General features: G+C 36.8%; 1 protein-coding gene across 1 annotated transcript in view; it reads right to left on the bottom strand.

The window, feature by feature from the left end:
- Positions 1-403: 403 nt before the first annotated feature.
- CPED1 (cadherin like and PC-esterase domain containing 1) overlaps positions 404-17,600 on the bottom strand; it is a 275,507-nt gene continuing 258,310 nt past the window's right edge. Inside the window, 1 exon segment of the mRNA XM_028525677.2 lies at positions 404-2,635. Coding sequence (XP_028381478.1) covers positions 2,417-2,635 — 219 coding nt within the window. The 3' untranslated portion in view covers positions 404-2,416.

Here is a 17,600-nt window from a genome sequence, read left to right as displayed (position 1 = left end):
TCTAAAAATATATTAAAATGCCTACTCTTATTTTTTACACTCAATCATTAACTTGCTAAGCACATACAAATACACACCCATATACACACAACTATTTCCCCAAGGTAAAATACATTGTAGTTTTTTTTTCAATTAAGGAGTAACTAAAATGATTCTTAGCATTTCAGTGCTTTAGCGTAAAAAATGAAAAAGTTTATTACAGCACCATGTTCAAAAGCTTTGGTCACTGTTCAGCTGGGAGTTCATCTGATGAAAACTTAGAAAATATCAGGGTTAAAGTGTAGTTATCTCATCAACCACACTCCAATATTTGAGCCTGCATGCTAATCTCTGTACCAAGTGCTCAACATTTGCATGTTTGTATACCGACAATAAGGAAATAAAAGGTGCTCTGAACACAGAGTATGACTAAGAAGACATTTATTAATACCATCACTACATTTATGTCTAAAATCCATTATTATTTCAGTGGTGAAGAGGTAAATGCCAGACAAATCTCAGATAATCACAATTAGGTTGACAGTAAATTGCAAGAAACATCCACTGACTATAACCCTATTACAGAGAACATAATACATTAAAACTCAGAGAAGCTGCATGAATTGGCAACATCTTACTTCATTGAAAAAAACAAATGAAAACCTAAAAACAATGCTTACATGTAGCTACAGATATTAGGAAAAAACTCATTTTAAAAGTGAATTCGGTACCATTATTTTTAAAAATCTATCATCTATCAAATGCAGGTATGTATTGCTTATATTGTGATGTTTGTACTTAAATATAATTTAAAACAGTTATATATAAATTCATGTTACTTTCATATAAAAATATATGTATAAAAATAGAATATTTAAAGGAGGTGGATATTCATAGTAAGGAACTGATTGATCAAAATAGTTTTATTTTTTATAAGGCAATAAAATTGAGGTATCTGTACATTTGGTAATTTCAGCCATGTGTTGAATTAACCCTCTCAGCTCTTTTTTCCCCCCAAAATAAAAATAATCCCTTAAAAACCATTGTAACTGTGAGATGTTATCTCACAATGAAACATTTGTGAAATAAAGAAATTTACTATTTTAAAATTAGAATATGGAAGGAAAAATTCTCAATACTAGAATCAGATATGTTTTACATGTATGTAATTGTTTTAATAAAAGTAATTTATGCCTACTCTAAATTTGGATTAGATACATTTATTCAGGGAAATAAAAGTATAGTTACTACTAACATAGGAGTATTTGTGGGTATATACAAATGCTTTGTGGAAATAAATGCCTGTGCACTTGAGAATGCCTAATCCTTTGTAAAATATTTACATAAAATGTAATTGTAATCTTGCATTATATAGGGCTCTAATGGCAGCCAAATTTCTCTTAAACAATATCATCAATGAAACAAAGTATACATGAGGAGCTACACTTTGTTTCGCACTTTAAAATTACATGTTTAATCAACTCAGACTGCAGTCACCCATCCAACTTCAGGGACAGAATAGGAGGGAATGTTAATGAAAATGACAAAGAGTGCAAAGCTATACATACTGATGTTTTAATTGTAATTATTACACTTCTTATCTCTTTCATAAAATCTATTAGAAGTCCTTGGTGGAGCATTCCTGTTTTTTCCTTTCAGTTATAAAATTTAAAAATCATAGGAAAAAATTTTTAAAATAAGCATTACATTCACAAAGCAGAAGCCATCATAAACACCACATTTTTCTCCTAGTAAAGGACACAGGTGCAATTCCTTCTTACAAGTGGAATGTAGTTACTTTTTTACCCTTTTCGATATTAATGTAGTGATAGAGAAGATAACACAATACTCAGAGCATTATCCTTTCTTCCACATAATTCAAGTGTCTGTATTTCTCTCTCTCTTTTTTAAGGTTTATTTCACTCTCATTCAGGAGAGTGAGTGTAAGGGAGAAAGGGAGAGAAACGTTGATGGAGAAACAACAATTGGCTGCCTCCTGCACGTACCCCAACTGAGCCCCTAACCTGGGCATGTGTCCTAACCGGAAATTGAATCAATGATCTTTCAGTTACAGGATGATGCCCCAAGCCAACTGAGCCCTGCTGGCCAGGGCAATGTTTCTCTTGATTATCACAATGCAACACCTAGCCCACAATGGTTCTTGTTCATATTATATCTCCAGTAACCTTTTTCTAGCTCTGTCCCCCACATAGATAACCAACTGATTTTAAGTGCACATCTTAACTTTACAAAGCTGTAAGAAAAAAGTGTCATTACCTTTATAGGAATGTGTGCATTGGTGTGTATGTGTGTGCTGGTGTGCATGAGTGCATGCAGTGAATCTAAAATACACTTGATGCAGAGAATTTGGTTCTTAGGTGATCATCCAAGTGAGTGGTTTGTCTTCGAGTCCAAATTCAGTCCTCCTCCAGGGAGTCTACACAGTTCCTTTACTCGCACACATCCTGCTGAGTAGGATTTCAGAGTAAACCTGATTGATTGGACCTCTGACATGATATGGTGATTGAACATTGGTTACAGCATCTTGTTGTTGCTGTAGTTTGCTTTGATTGCTGAAATATTTCCCCACAGTATGATTTCTTGATTGTTTTATTTTAATAAAGTGATTTTCTTTGGATAACTTTGATTTCACGACCTGCAAATCAAGAACAAAAGAAAATAGTGAGGCAGCATCAAGGGCATTTGAGCTGTGCGTACAGCGTTGCAACTAACTCGCAAACTTGAGCATCATTTCTATCACACAGACGTTGCCCAAAGGGCATTATCATGACCAAGAAACAGAGTATCTTGTTTTTTTAGAAAAGAAAAAGATTTAGGTTAGAATTCTGCCACTTTTCTTACCTCAGGGCAGCTGTACCCAGTATAACTAAGGAAGAGTTGCAGGTGTTCCTCTACTGCACTGCTGTGTGTGTGTGTGTGTGTGTGTGTGTACACGTTTAGGCCAGATGCTATGGCATATAGGACGTGAATGTGCCTTTTGTGAATCACTGATGCAAACCTGGTACTCTAAATCTGTCATGGCACCCTTTTAGAGAATGGCAGCTCAAACTATTTTAGAGTAAAATTATTTTTCCATTGCAGTCATAAGGTGACACTGCTATAGTTAAAAGTTTCATTTCTCTGGGTGCCTAGCCAGTGATGGAACTGGGGGAGCAGCCTATGCCTTGTTAAGATAATAACCCTTTATTTGTCTGTACAGATGCAGATACAATATACAGGTGATGTGTCATGGAATTGTACACCTAAAACCTATATAATTTTATTAACCCATGTCTCCCCAATAATTTCAATAAAAGTAGAATGTATTCGTTGTAACTTTCAGTCTTGACTTTTTGGTTTTTTTTTAAAGATTTTATTTATTTTTAGAGAGGGAAGGGAGGGACGGAGGGAGGGAGAGGGGGAGAGAGAGAGAGGGGGGGGGAGGGAGGGAGAGAGAGAGAGAGAGAGAGAGAGAAACATCAATGTGAGGTTGCTGGGGGTTATGGCCTGCAACCCAGGAATGCACCCTGGCTGGGAATCGAACCTGGGACACTTTGGTTCCCAGCCCGCGCTCAATAGTCTTGAGTTTTTAAAATTAATAAAATAAATGAACATTACTTCATAATCAAAAACATTGAAGCTATTCTCATTTTTGAAGAAAAAATGTTAATGGCAATGTGTTTTAAAACCAATTATACCCTGCTAACTCCAAAGAAATGAATTGTTTTCCTGTAGCTATGGGAGGTTCTGCTTTTCATGATCAATCCCTCAGAGGCCATGATTGTTGAGAAGTCCAGTGAAATCAGCGGTTTGTGGTAAGGAATCCCTATGGATCCTAATTTAGGGCTCAGTTTGCAGTTACCCACTGATTAATATTCCAGGTCCCGAGGCTGTAAGTTTCTCTTGTGTGCAGCTCCTCCTACCTCTGTTTGGTTGTACTATAGCTTTAAATATGATAGGCTGGGAGGTGCCCCGATGTTTTCCTAAGGTTTTGTCCATTTGGGGAGAGGTCTGTACTCAATGATAGCAAGATTAGTAAACATTTTAAAAGTTTATTTAAGGAAACACTTCAGCATAAATATTACATCCGACCCTGAGAAAATATTATTATAGTGTTCTGAAGCCAAAATAAGTTTACTTTTGTTTATATAATTTTATCTCACATTCTGGCTTTTTGCAGTTGCCTGATGATCTGCATGCTAATTACCTGTGAGATTAAAAAAATAAGTGCATCCCAATGCAAAAGGTTATAGTACTTTATGCATTATTTGAATGTTTTGTGTGATTTCAGGGCTGCGTTTAAAGTTGCATTACAAAGGCTGGATAATGCTAGTATAGATGAATGAAACAACCTTCAGTGTGATTCATAAAAGAGACATACAAAAAATGCATGTTTCCAGTGCATCTGCTGAAGCAGATGCTTTCACTCAGGAGTAAAGTCAATATTTTGCCATATCATGATGGAAAGTTTGATAATGTACTTCTCTTTCTAAATCACTAAGCTGATCTCTGAGAATGAAACATGGGATGTCCCTTGGGTTCTGAGGGCCGGCCTCCTGCCACCTGCAGTGTCAGTGCTCCCTTTCCTAGTGGGCGCCTACACGCATGCCCGGGTTGGCATGGCAACTTAATGCAGTTGGTGTCCTTTCAATACTGTTTTTCAGGAAATTATAAAAGATGATAAGTTTTCTAATTCTCTCGATAACCCAGTATCAAACTGGTACCGAATCCTGAAAGCTGACAAATGTACAGAAAAAGAATTATTTCCATTTTGATTTGTCAATATACAGATGTAAAACAATTCTCCCCAAATTCTGTTGTAAATTGAATCCAGGAAACTTTTAAAAAATCCAGCAGTATTCTACACTGTGCCACTAGTACATACAATTTATTTCAGGAATGCAAGTTTCAATGTTATAAAATGTTTGGTGGCATACTAAACATTTGTGGCTATACTATTTGTGGCTATACTATCATTTACATGAACACCCAAAATAACCTACTGAAAAATAATGAGATACTAGAAATGTAATACTTAAAAATAATATATCTTTTCTGTATTCTATTGATAATTCATAGGAAATATACAACCGAAAATATCCCATTATATTATTGAAACAACATGATTAGGTCCAACAGTAATGCAGGTAAAGAATACATCAACCTGACTGGTGTAGCTCAGTGGATTGAGCGCAGGCTGGGAACCAAAGTGTCCCAGGTTCGATTCCCAGCCAGGGTACATGCCTGGGTTGCAGGCCATAACCCCCAGCAACCACACATTGATGTTTCTCTCTCTCTCTCTCTATCTTCCTCCCTTCCCTCTCTAAAAATAAATAAATAAAATCTTTAAAAAAAGAATACGTCAAAAGTCTAATGAGACATGAAAGAAAACATAAGCAAATAGAAAGACAAATCCTCCCAAACTAAATAAAGTGCAACTACAATTGTAATCACAGCAGGATTTGAAAGAAACTGAGCAAAAAAACTCTAAAATAACCAAGGCCATCTGTGAAAGAAAAACAGTAGTAATGAGGGGGACATTCAATACCAGACATTTATTCATCAATACAAATGGAATTAACTTCCAACAACCATTCACTGAGTTTGTTAGCTGTATAAGCCAAGTATGAGCAGAACTGAATACTGAGAGAGAAAGAATAGGAATGTTCACGCTGCAGATTAAAACACATTTAATGAACTGCTACTTGTCCCTAAAATGTTTATGAAGAAATATGGTAGTTTTAAATAAAACCCAATGCAATGTAAATCCAGTGACCATAAATGTTGGCAGTATAGTAGTTTTAACTGCATGGGATTAAAATCAAGACAGCATGTTTAAAATGGAGTTCTGTGCCAAACTGCTAGTAGAGTCTCTAATGGAGAAGGGGGTGAGAATTGGGAGATATATATAGTGTAAGGGTAGGAGTTTTTTTAATTGTAAATACTAATTTTTAAATCTTTAGAGTTAGTAAGAATCCATGTAATCCTTTAATAATAGAGAAACAGTAGAAGAGAAGCCAAATAATGTCATGTCTTATAAAGTGAAAATTTAATTATATATTTTTCCATGTATTATCTACTTTTTAATCTCCAGAAGTCTCTGCGTTGAGAAACACATGGAGTAATTCTGATATGGTCCCTACCCTCAAGGGGACTATATAAAGACACATGTCTAAGATACTTGAAGTAAGAACAAGAACAAAATGACTTCAAAGACATTGTCTGAGACCAGCTCCCAAGGTCAGGCACCATGTTGTTTCCATGTAATGAATAGTTCTGTAGGACTTTAAAAAGTCTTAGTGCTAATTTATGATAGGCATGATAATCTGCTCACACGCTATGATTTCTTTGAACTTATTTGTAAAATTCAGTATCCAGCATTGGTATCACACTATTATATCTGAATTTCAAAATATTACCTTATTTCACCTCCTTTTATGGATTCTAAAGTGGAAGAAAAAGAATAAGCTATAATTTTAAGGCTTGGAAATATTATACAAGTGAAAAATGTTTGATACCTGTACAATAAAGAGTTACTTGCTCCTTTCCTTTGATCTCATGTGTGGAAATGTGCCCACTTGGGTCCTTCCCAAAATGAAAGGACCATTTAGGATCATGAAAATCTAACTAAAGTGTCAACTGGAATGTGGCTTTGAAAGAGAGCTGTTAACAAAACAAATGTTAGTTTATCTCTGGTACAAAATAATAATAATAATAATAATAATAATAATAAAGCCAAAAATGAGCCATTAGAAAACATCAGTGAAAGATTTAGGCCTTGAACCAGAGACAAAAGACTGTATAAGTTTGCGTACAGTGGTCACCTCAATCAGAGACAAATCCTAATAGTCTGACACTTCCAAATGCCTCTCCAAATCTGGGTGCATATGATGCCACCACTGAGAAAGAGACATGTCTACCTAAAGCAATAAGGAACTACAACATATGATTAATCATACATGTATATGTGCTTTGGCAAATGTTTACATTACTTAAATGACTGTTAAATGACATTTTTCCCCACTTTAATCCAAAGTAACCTCTTGTCTTTAAGTTTCTGTTGTTATTTTCCTATTGAATTTATTCTGTCAAATTATACTTAAAATTAGGAAGAGATAGTGAAGGGCAATTGTTCTCCAGAAAGTGTAATAAACTGTTGGATCATCATTGTTTTATAATCACAAGTATGAGTGTAATAATAAAATTTTTCTCACAGCAATGTTCAAATTTTAGATTGTTTCATAGAGAAATAGACTTTCAAGTGAAGATTACAGTGTTTCAAAAGAATGATATATTTTAATATATTAGTTATAGAAACTTAGAGAAGAGTAATTTTGGAGTTAGAATTACATTCTGTAAATATGAGATATTACAGGGTATGTAGATGGTCAAATTTTCCTATGACTCAGTATAACAAGAATTAAAATTCTGTGATTTGGCACATAGAAGTAACTTTTACATTTTCATAAGTTTCTTATACACTAAAAGATCTCCCAGGTTATGATGGCAGATCTTTCCACATCTCCACATAAACAAGGACTTGAGGACACAGACATTTTACAAGGCAAGCAAATAGCCACAATTCAACTTGACTTGCTTGGCACATGGCTATTACAAGGCTTACGAAACAAATGAAAAACTGTCATAAAATACATACCAAAACTAACTTTGCAAGTTATACTGTTAAATGCATGTAACTTCAACACTCAAAACTGGTTTCACATAAATATTCATCAGGATGAGTGTATTACTATTTCAAGTAATTGCTGCACTGCAATAACTTTGAATTTTCAAAAAGCCAGTACAAACAAAGAAAGCTTGGTGAGTTGGAAAAGTGTCAGGCAGATTAGAAGCAAATACCTTTCCTAAAACTGATCTTGACCTGAATAACACCCAAAGAACTTCTGATGTGTTTCCAGAGCCACAGAACAAAATAGGAAACAATTTTCAGTGGTGCAAATGTTCCAAAATCTTCCTCGACTGGATTAGGGGAGGTGTTCTGACTACAGGCATGTTTCACAGTCATCAGTGGGATCTGAAGAAGACGGAGGGTAATGGCTTCCTAGGGTTGGAAAACAGGAGACTGACCAGGCAGAATGTGCTAATGCAGTCTTTCCAGATGAATGTACACAGTTGAAGTCCTTATTTGGTACAGTCGTCCTGCAGATGGGGCATTAATCTAAGATCCTGTCATAAACTTATAAGCACCTCAGTAAGCAGTCTAAGAATTTACAAAAATGGAGTAAAAATAATATGATGAACAATAGCTAGCAGTCAGTCCTTATAATTCATAATCCCATTTCAGGAAATCCTGCACTTTTTAAGATAATAAAAATTTGTTCACCCCCCACAAATATTTAATTATGGCCACATGAAATAAGCTATGTTTTGACTGAAAGGAGTCCAACTTCTGAATGGGTCAAAGATGCTGAGGATTAGAGGGCAAGACTAAAGTTTTCTTTAGGAATGAAGTTTGTTTTTTTGTTGTTGTTCTTGGTGATTCCAGATCTGCAATGTCTCAGTCCAAAACTCCAGCTCTTCTTGTTCTGGCAGCTGAGCCCTTTTAAATCCTGTCTCTAGACAGAGCTCAGTTCCCAGATCTGGGAACAAATTCTGCTCTGAGGTGGGAACGTGGGGAAGTTGATTATAAGGGGCTACCAACCAGTAGTTTGCCAATTCAGTGTTAAACTCTTGGTTCTATCTTGTGCTCCTCTGCAGTTCCCCAGATACTAACTCACTCCCCTGTATTAAACTAAATTTCCTAAGTAGCTGAATATTCATATTACTGAATTCTCAATACTATTTGAATGACCTTCAATAGTCTGATCATAAGCTCATTTCCTACTCTGCTCAATTTATACATGCATCTTGGCTCTTGGAATCTATTTTGATTTTAACTCACAGGTATTTGTTTCCATCCTATCTCTCTTAAATTTCAAATTTTTGTTTAAGAATAAGAAACTGAAATGTAACTTAGAAACAATTTGTGTGGACCCAGGTTTCCAACTGCTGGCTTCATTGTAGGAACATGCTCAACACTACTCTGGCCTTTTTAAAAGAGACCTATGGGGACCTTCGACTTCTTGATAGAAGAACTCTCCATCCTCCTGTCCAGGGGAGTCGTGTGCCTGTCTGCCAGTCTTCTAGGAGTTTGGGAAGAAGTTTAGGGGTTTCACCTTTCATCTTTCCCACTCTAGCCTCCGGATTAATTTGTCGTTGCTACTATAATTGTGTTTCTGAGTCCAGACTCTCTGCTGTTCAACTTTAAAAGAAATCATATATATGGATGTAGGTTCTTGACTGCAGGGATGGGGGAAGGGTCTTAGGGCCCACCAGTTTTGTGTACAGACTTTTAAGCAAGTTTTTCTGACCTGTGCCTTAGCTCTGCCTTCCTCAGTGCTTGGCTCCTTTGGGTCGGAGCCATTCAGGGGACCAGCGTTGCACCCCTACTTGCTGTTTTTCCTCTCAAGACCCTTTATATTATAACTTCCTTTGCAGGCTAGGGCAGACTTCCTAAAATGAACTTGGATTCTTATCTGTTTTGAGTTATTTCTTACTCTGTCTTTTTTGGGGGAGTGGTAGTGAATAGCTTTATGCTTTTAAAGCCTTTTAAGTGGAGTTTCAAGTGGAAGAGAAGATAAATGCTTGCGGTCAATCTGCCACTTTTAATCTGTGCTCCAGACATGATTTTAGACCTTACCCTTTATGCTAGTTTCCCCCAAGCGTGTTTAGTGAGGTGTTAATAGTTATTAAAAAAAAGAAAAGTGGTTCTGTGGGCAAAAAAGTTTGGGAAAAATTGGATTGAACTAAGCTCAACAGTCTTTTTGCTGTAGAGCTTTTGGGATCATTTAATATACTAATATTATCTGAGAATCCTTAAAGTGGAGGCGTACACAGTATGTCCCAAACCACAGGTCCTGCTTTCACCAGGCTAGACCATTAAAACATAGAATAGGAAATGTACATCAAGACACTTCAAAGTCCATCTTAGCTTGGTTCTTAAAGATTGGCAGTAAGCCCTCAGTTTATTGCAAAGAACATGAAATAGTGATGGGTCAGCATCTCTTCCATAAGCATACTGACATTCTAGCTTCTGTACTGCAGAGGCTGGGATGAATAGCTGCCTCATGGGGTCATAACACTCATTCAATATAGAATGACTGACACTCTCTGTGTTCCTGCTCCATTTAATCATCTGCCTTAAAAGAGAGATCCTGATATAATTGGTGTTATCACCATCCAATACAGGATACTCCCTTTGGAGCAGGCTTTAATACCAAACCATTGCAGAAAAGATTGGACTCTCTTAAGGTATGAATTCATTCTCACTAGGCACTCATCTCTAATGTAATCATCCTAGAAAAAAGACTAGGATTCAACTGCAGATGATGGAATGGACACTATTTTATACAGAAGGGGTACTGGAATAAGTCAGTAAAAGCTTCTGCAACTCCTCTAGTTAAAGAGCCAGTAAAAGACTTTAAATAACAACACTGGATTTGAAGTATAGATATATCCTGGTGGGGGTATGAAGGATGAATTCAAGAAGGTGAAAGTGAATGTTCCAGGAAGAAAATATCGCAACAATCTAGGGAAGAAGAGACCATCCAGCTCACCTTGTTCATTTATCAGCTCCCTACCAACTATTTGTCAGTGTCCTTGACCTGATCCTCTCCCATGTAATCAGGGGCCTTATTCCAGCAGTCCTATTCTGGCCTGTATTTTTAATGTTTCCCTTAGTATTGATAATTCCCCCTCTGCCCATAAACTGCCCCAGACCATTTTCTGTTCTAAATTCAAGGTCTTTCCCTAATTCTTACTTTTACTAATTGAAAGGCTTTACCAGCTCCCTTTTCTCACTTTTTATACCTCTTCAGTCTATTGTCTAATTCATGCCCACAATATTTTACTGAATGAAACTATTCTTTTTAAAAAAAGATTTTATTTATTTATTCTTAGAGACAGGGGAAGGGAGGGAGAAAGAGAGGGAAACATCATGTGTGGTTCCCTCTTATGTGCCCCCTACTGGGGACCTGGCCTGCAACCCAAGCATTGCCCTGACTGGGAATTGAACCGACAACCTTTTGGTTTGCAGGCCATCACTTGAGCTACTGAGCCAGGGCCCCAAACTACTCTTACTGTGATCAGAAAGGACCTTCGCAATGCTAAAATCAATGATTATTTAAAATCCCATCTTAATAGATCTATTACATTTGACAATATTACCCCTGTTTCTATCTCTTCTTGTAAATTTTCACTTTTTGGCTTTCCGGGGCACCACACTCTATCAGAGTTATCTTCTAACAGTTTATTGTCTATATTCAAATGCTCTCGTTTCTCCAAACTGCTTACATGTCAGTATTTCCAAGAGTTCCTTCCTTAGCTCTTCTTCTTCTACTCACTTTCTCTAGATGATCTATTTTTATGGTTTAAACTATTTTCTATTTTCTGATAGAAAATAGAACTTTTCTATTTTCTATTTTTCTATTTTTCTACTTTTCTATTTTTTATGGAGATAAAAAGTTAGAACTCCAACTTTTTATCTCCAGCCCCACCCTGTCTCTTGTATCTCCAACTGTGTGTGATAGATCTCCACCTGGATGTCCTACAGGCATCTCAAACACAACATGTTCAAAACTGCATTCATCGTCGTTCCCCTAAGCCGGCACCTTCTCAGTTATTCTGTCTCAATTGCCAGTTGAGCTCTCTAATCCATCACTCAAGTAGGGAATTGTCTTTGATTCTTCCTACTCCCTCATGCCACAGATAAGACCTAGGGCTTGTATTTGTCTGTTTCTCCCTTTTGTTTGCCTACTCTGTCCTGGTTTGGGTGAGCCTTTATCACCTCTCACCTGACTTTTGAAAGTCTCTTAACTTCTCTCCCTGATTTAATCCTCTTCAAATCTTCCCTCTTCACTGTTATCAGATTTACCTAATTGAAACAAAGACGTGACCATCTCAATTCTCTCTAAAACCTTTCATTGGCTCTTTATCACCTACGGGATAAAGTCCAATCTCTTACCATGATCTGAACCTAGCTTGCTTTTCCCAATGCCCTTTTATGATTGTTCTACCATATACAGAATTACTTGTGATTCCCTGAGAATGTCAGGTTATTTCAGAGCAACTTTGGTTCATACTGTCCCATAGGATTGGAATGGTCTTCCTTTGCCATCAACCTTTTACCTGGGCCTTCTTTCACTATCACCCTATTACCTTGACTAGGGTCTACTCATTCTTTAACCATCAACTTGGAAAGTTTTCAAGAAGAGTTTCACTCAGTCCTCAGATTGGGTTAGGTACTCCTTCTTGGTGCTTTTACAATATCCTATTTATATCTCTAACTTGCCATTTGACACATTGTATAATAATGTGAGTTTTTATACTTGACCCTCCCACTATAGTATCTCAAAGGAACAGAGTATGTCTCATTTATTTTTGCATCACTACTGTTTAGGTCAAGAACTGAACTCAGAAAACAAGCATGACATGACTAAGTAAAGGAATAAACAAGGTGGAGGTAATTGGAACAAAGTATAGGAAAAAAGCTTCGGAGAAATTTAGGAGATAAAAATATCCTGGTAGTGAGTTGCTTGGAGGTTGTAAGGGGGCCAGAGAAAGATAAGGGGGAGCAAAAGATGACTCTAGTTTGTACATGACAGCTCAACAGAGTAAATTTGGGAATACTGGAGAAGAAGAAAGTTTAGAGGAAAAATTCATTCTTTCTTTGGGGACAGGATCAGCTGAGATGCTTATGGGAATTGTGCAAAATATCCTCCTGGCTCATTTTATATCAGTTAACACAATGCTTACACAAGCACTCAAAAACTGATGAATTAACTTGCCATTGTGAATTTATTAAAAATAGCCATGCTGATAAATTCTGGGATATAAGCTAACACGATTGGGATCAGTTGTTCTTTTTTCTCTAAACGTCATTATTTCAGTTTTTTAGATATATAAACTAGAAATATTTTTTTTCATTATGTTCATGATAAACTTTTAAAGTCTGAAGGAGAAAGAGAAAAACTTTAGGCCTGTAATACAGAAAGAAACTATTTCTAGGCCAGATAAACTTTTGTTTATTTAATTAAGATTAAATAATGAGTAATAGAGGGGGAAATGAGGACAACTGTAATTGAACAACAATAAAAAATAAATAAATAAAATAAATATGATAGAATTGGGTTGGACCCCAACCTTGAAAAAATGAAAAAGGATTAAATAATGTGTATATAGTAAAGATAAATAATAATGGAAAATCATCTCTGACAAAGAACTGAAAATCTCTTTTCTCCATGGTGCCAGAATCATAGAAACCCACTGCTTGTAGAGTATGGTGGTGATGCCAGAGGGGTCTTATTTTATGGTGTCTTTTGTGTGTATGTGAGCCAAAAGCTGTAGTTACATCTGCCAGAAAACACAGATATCATATAAGGTTTGTACAAATGATTAGCCCAGTGATTTTCAATTGGTGTGCCGCAAGAATTTTTAAAACATGCAATCCACTGAACTCTTTTCCCTTAGACTATCAAATAAAAATAACAGTAGTAGCCAACGCAACAATAGCCATCTGGTATGAATAAATCACAATTATACTATTTTTTTGGTCAGATTGGTAAGAAAGATATTTTTTGGTGTGCTGCAGAATTTTAGTAATTAATTTATGTGGACTATGCAATGAAAATGGTAGACAATCCCTGGATTAGACTAATTAATAATCACAGGGTAATTGCTTGTGGATTTGCCCTTTCTGCAGCTAGGTTTGGGCTGATAATATTTTTCATCCTTTCCAGGTTTTAGCTTGTTGACAGTAGATGTTTGCCACATAACTAAAGGCATCATCCAAACACCACTCTTGGGCAAGAGTTACCTGGATCCTATGTGTTGTCCTACATAAACATTGAGAAAACAAAATTCTATCTCTACCCATGAAGAGATACACCTGCTTTTCAAATCAGTGTGGTCATTTTAGTCATCACTGGTGTGATGCACACCAGTTGGAAAATTGTTTATAAATTTGTGGTGGCAATGTATTCTCTCTTGGTGCCTTTCCATGAGAGAGATGTCCCAAGCCCTTCATTTTCACCTGTGGCAACTAGAGACCACTGGAGCAGACTTGTTATGTCTGTGGCCGAATTCTCACCACAAATCAAAGAGGACACATCAAGATCTTACTGTAATGATAATACCAGTCCTTCTCAGGTGTCTGTGAATCTGTTGTGGAGATGGTGTAATTGAACACCAGAAGAAGCAAAGCTCCCAAATCCAAATTCTTAGGGCTCTAATAGTACTGATTTTAATTCTTGCAATCACTGTATGATAAATTCCTTTGCCAGCTCATAAGATGAGCACACAGGGGAAAAATGGTTATTATTTCTACCTTTTGCTTGAGACCGATAATCTACTTTTCCTGGCTTGCTACATTTATCATAAAACCACTCTTTTCAAGAAGCTTTAGCTTTACTTGATTGTTTACAAGCTAACAGTGATTTAAGATGTTGGGTGATGATTTAGAAAGATTATAAAACATCTGTGTCAGCAGTAGAAACTTCCTGAAGTACAAGTGGTACAAATTGTTCAAAAGTTAAGCAACAATTATGCCTAAGTGATGAATAAGTTTTGAGATTTTGTGATGAAGGAAGTCAGTTGAGAAATATGATCTTATCAGCTCCGTGTGGTAACTAGAAAGGCAAATGCTCTTTGAAATATGTTGACTCAAACATGAAAACTTCAAAATGGAAAACACTGCTTTAGAATCAATTGAGATAATTCGGAGCATACTTATATAGCTTGCCTTCCACACAGCACACATTAAAAATAAGGTTTAAGAGCTCTGGCCAGTGTGGTTCAGTTGACAGGAGCATCGTCCTATAAACTGGAAGGTTGTGAGCTCAATTCCAGGTCAGGGCATATGCCTGGGTTGTGGGTTTGGTCTCCCGTCAGGGTGAGTGCAAGAGGCAACTGATCAATGTTTCTCTCTCACATGGAAGTTCTCTCCTTCTTTCTCTCCCTCCTTTACCATCTCTCTAAAATCAATGAATAAACATGTCCTCAGGTGAGGATTAAAAAAAGTAGAGTTTAAGAAAAGTAATTTGTATCCAATATTTCCACACAAAAATTGTAAAATTAAGTAAGTGAAATAATGTTACCTGACATGCTTAAATCATTATTATACAATTAACAATAGTTTTTATTATTAATAATTACAATCTAATTTTCTAGTTCTGGTGGTTCAAAAAGTCTTTTTTTGTAGTTATCAAATTCCATAACTATTAGTGTCAACTGGTTGTTGCCGTGGCAGGAGGTAGGTGTAATGGAGTCATGTGGGAAGGGCATCTTCTGTTTTTAATTGCAGCCATGCTGGCAATCATTGGGGGACTTCTTTTTTAGACTTCCAGAGCACTAAAGAGAAAAAGAAAAACAGATACCCTCCTCTCAAATACTAATTGAAGACATTTTATGAAAAATAAATAAATAAATCTCTCCTAAAAGAGACCAAAAAGCCAATCTGTATGCCATCTTTCTTTCCTTTTTTAAAAGAATATTTTTAAAGATTTTATTTATTTATTTTTAGAGAGAGGGGAAGGGAGGGAGAAGGCAAGGGACAGAACCATCAATGTGTGGTTGCCTCTTACGCACCCCCTACTGGGGATGACCTGGCCTGCAACCAAGGTATGTGCCTTAGACTGGGAATCAAACCAGTTACCCTTTGGTTTGCAGGCCAGTGCTCAAGCCACTGAGCCACACAAGTCAGGGTTGTATGTCATCTTTCAAAGTCCCCGTTTTCTGTGTGTTTGGCTACTTTTGGTTTGTTTTTGTGGTCAACTCATATTGGGCTGACTCAGCTGCAAGTTCATTGTTTTTTCCTCTTCCAGGCTACCTTCTCTTGTGTTTCTAAGTCTTGACTCTTTGCAAATAGGATAGGCACCCAAAAGGTGTTATGTTTTCTTGGCAGAAATAAGTAGACACACAGTATGCTATACCTTAAAATCTATTCTACAACAACATGGCCAACCTCCACGTTCTAGATTAAAACTTAAAAATGATTTCTACTGTGGGTGCAGGCATTCACTGCTGTGTGATACAGATCCATTTGTCATATAAAAATGTAACATGAATGCATTAGTAGAACATACAGAAGAACCAATGCAGTGTCAATAACTTTTGGATATTCATAAAAATCTGAGGGCCAGGATAAATTGCAGCAGGCATCTTAAGGCTGAAAAATAAGACCAGAAGAAACTTTTAATTGTCATCTCACTAGTTAACCCAGTAATGACAGCTTCCTGGTTTACAAAGGAGGCCAAGCAAGAACAAATGAGTGAATCAACATCTGACAGGATGATCAAATGAGACACTCTCCTTCACAGTTTCAGCAAACTCCTGAGACCCAGAGAAAACAGCAGTAGCCAAGTAACTTTGTATTCCAAAGCAATGTCTGGACAATATATGCAAAACATGTAAAAATGTGGAAAGCATCCAATTTTGCAAGTCCTCGTTTCATGAAAAAAATTGGAAAGTGAATATGAAGTAAGAGAATTTCTATGTAAGTTTTCCAAATGCTTTGTGGTCTCTCTTCCTTTTGGGCAGCTGCTTCACCGTTGCTTTAAGTTAAGTGAGAAGAGTCTTTCAGTGACCAACTAAAGATGGACTTGTGTTATCTGGAGCTTGGAGAGTGATAGAACTGGTATAAGACAGTGAAAGCTCAGCTTTATTGTGGGGAGAAAGTGAGAGAGTGAGAGTTAGAGCCAGAGCAAGAAAGAGAGAAAAAGAGGGCTGCACTGGGGGCTGACTGTGTTTCCAGCAACAGCTGAGCAAGGATGCATGGGTGTTTCTTATAGACCAAATGTTGGCAATTGAGGATAGCAAGCTTAGTGCCATTCTGAATATTTTCCAAGAGGATTTCTGGACGGGCAACATGACTCCCCAAAAAGAAGGATGGACAATTAGAATTCAAGGGGCCAAGGAAGGAATGCAGCGATGAATGGTATTGCCTCTATTGAGGAAACTGTTTTCGTAGGACCCCAGTGGGAGGTGCCTTCAAAGAAATGCACAAAACCACCCTAAAAAGAAGAAATTAGCACGTTATAATTGGAGCATCAATCATTATGCTTATGCAGTCAAGTAAGACTTTTTTTGCCCTAATACATTCTCACAAACCTGACCCAGAGAAGAAGGGATAAGAGAAAAAAAGTAGAAAAGCAAGGTGAAGAAATAGAAAAGAAGCCCCTTGCTCCCTCTCTCCTACATCAGGCTTTCCAGACGGAGGTAGGTCTGAGCTGGGAGAAGGAGATAACTTTATGTGCTCTAAACACAGGCCTGCACAGTTTTAGTACTGAAATTATATTCTGCTGCTGCCTGAAAATGATTGGAGACCTTTAATTATCTTAAAGTGCTTTTTAAGTTATGGGATTTACCAAGATTTTATTCAAATAGTGGAGAGAAGTTAATCCACAGAGAGGTTTGAAAGGACAAGAGGGGAAAGGATAAAATTATTTTATTACTTTATCAGCTAAGCCTATTAAATTAGTGATTACAAATAAAATCATTTTTTTCCAGCCAAGATGGAGGTGTAGGTAGATACCCTTTGCCTCCTTGCACAAGCAAAAGAAGGACAA

The sequence above is a fragment of the Phyllostomus discolor genome, chromosome 10 (genome assembly GCF_004126475.2).
Source record: "Phyllostomus discolor isolate MPI-MPIP mPhyDis1 chromosome 10, mPhyDis1.pri.v3, whole genome shotgun sequence".
Lineage (NCBI taxonomy): Eukaryota > Metazoa > Chordata > Mammalia > Chiroptera > Phyllostomidae > Phyllostomus > Phyllostomus discolor.
The sequence above is the reverse complement of the archived record's forward strand: the minus strand, read 5'-3'. Positions and strand labels throughout refer to the sequence as shown.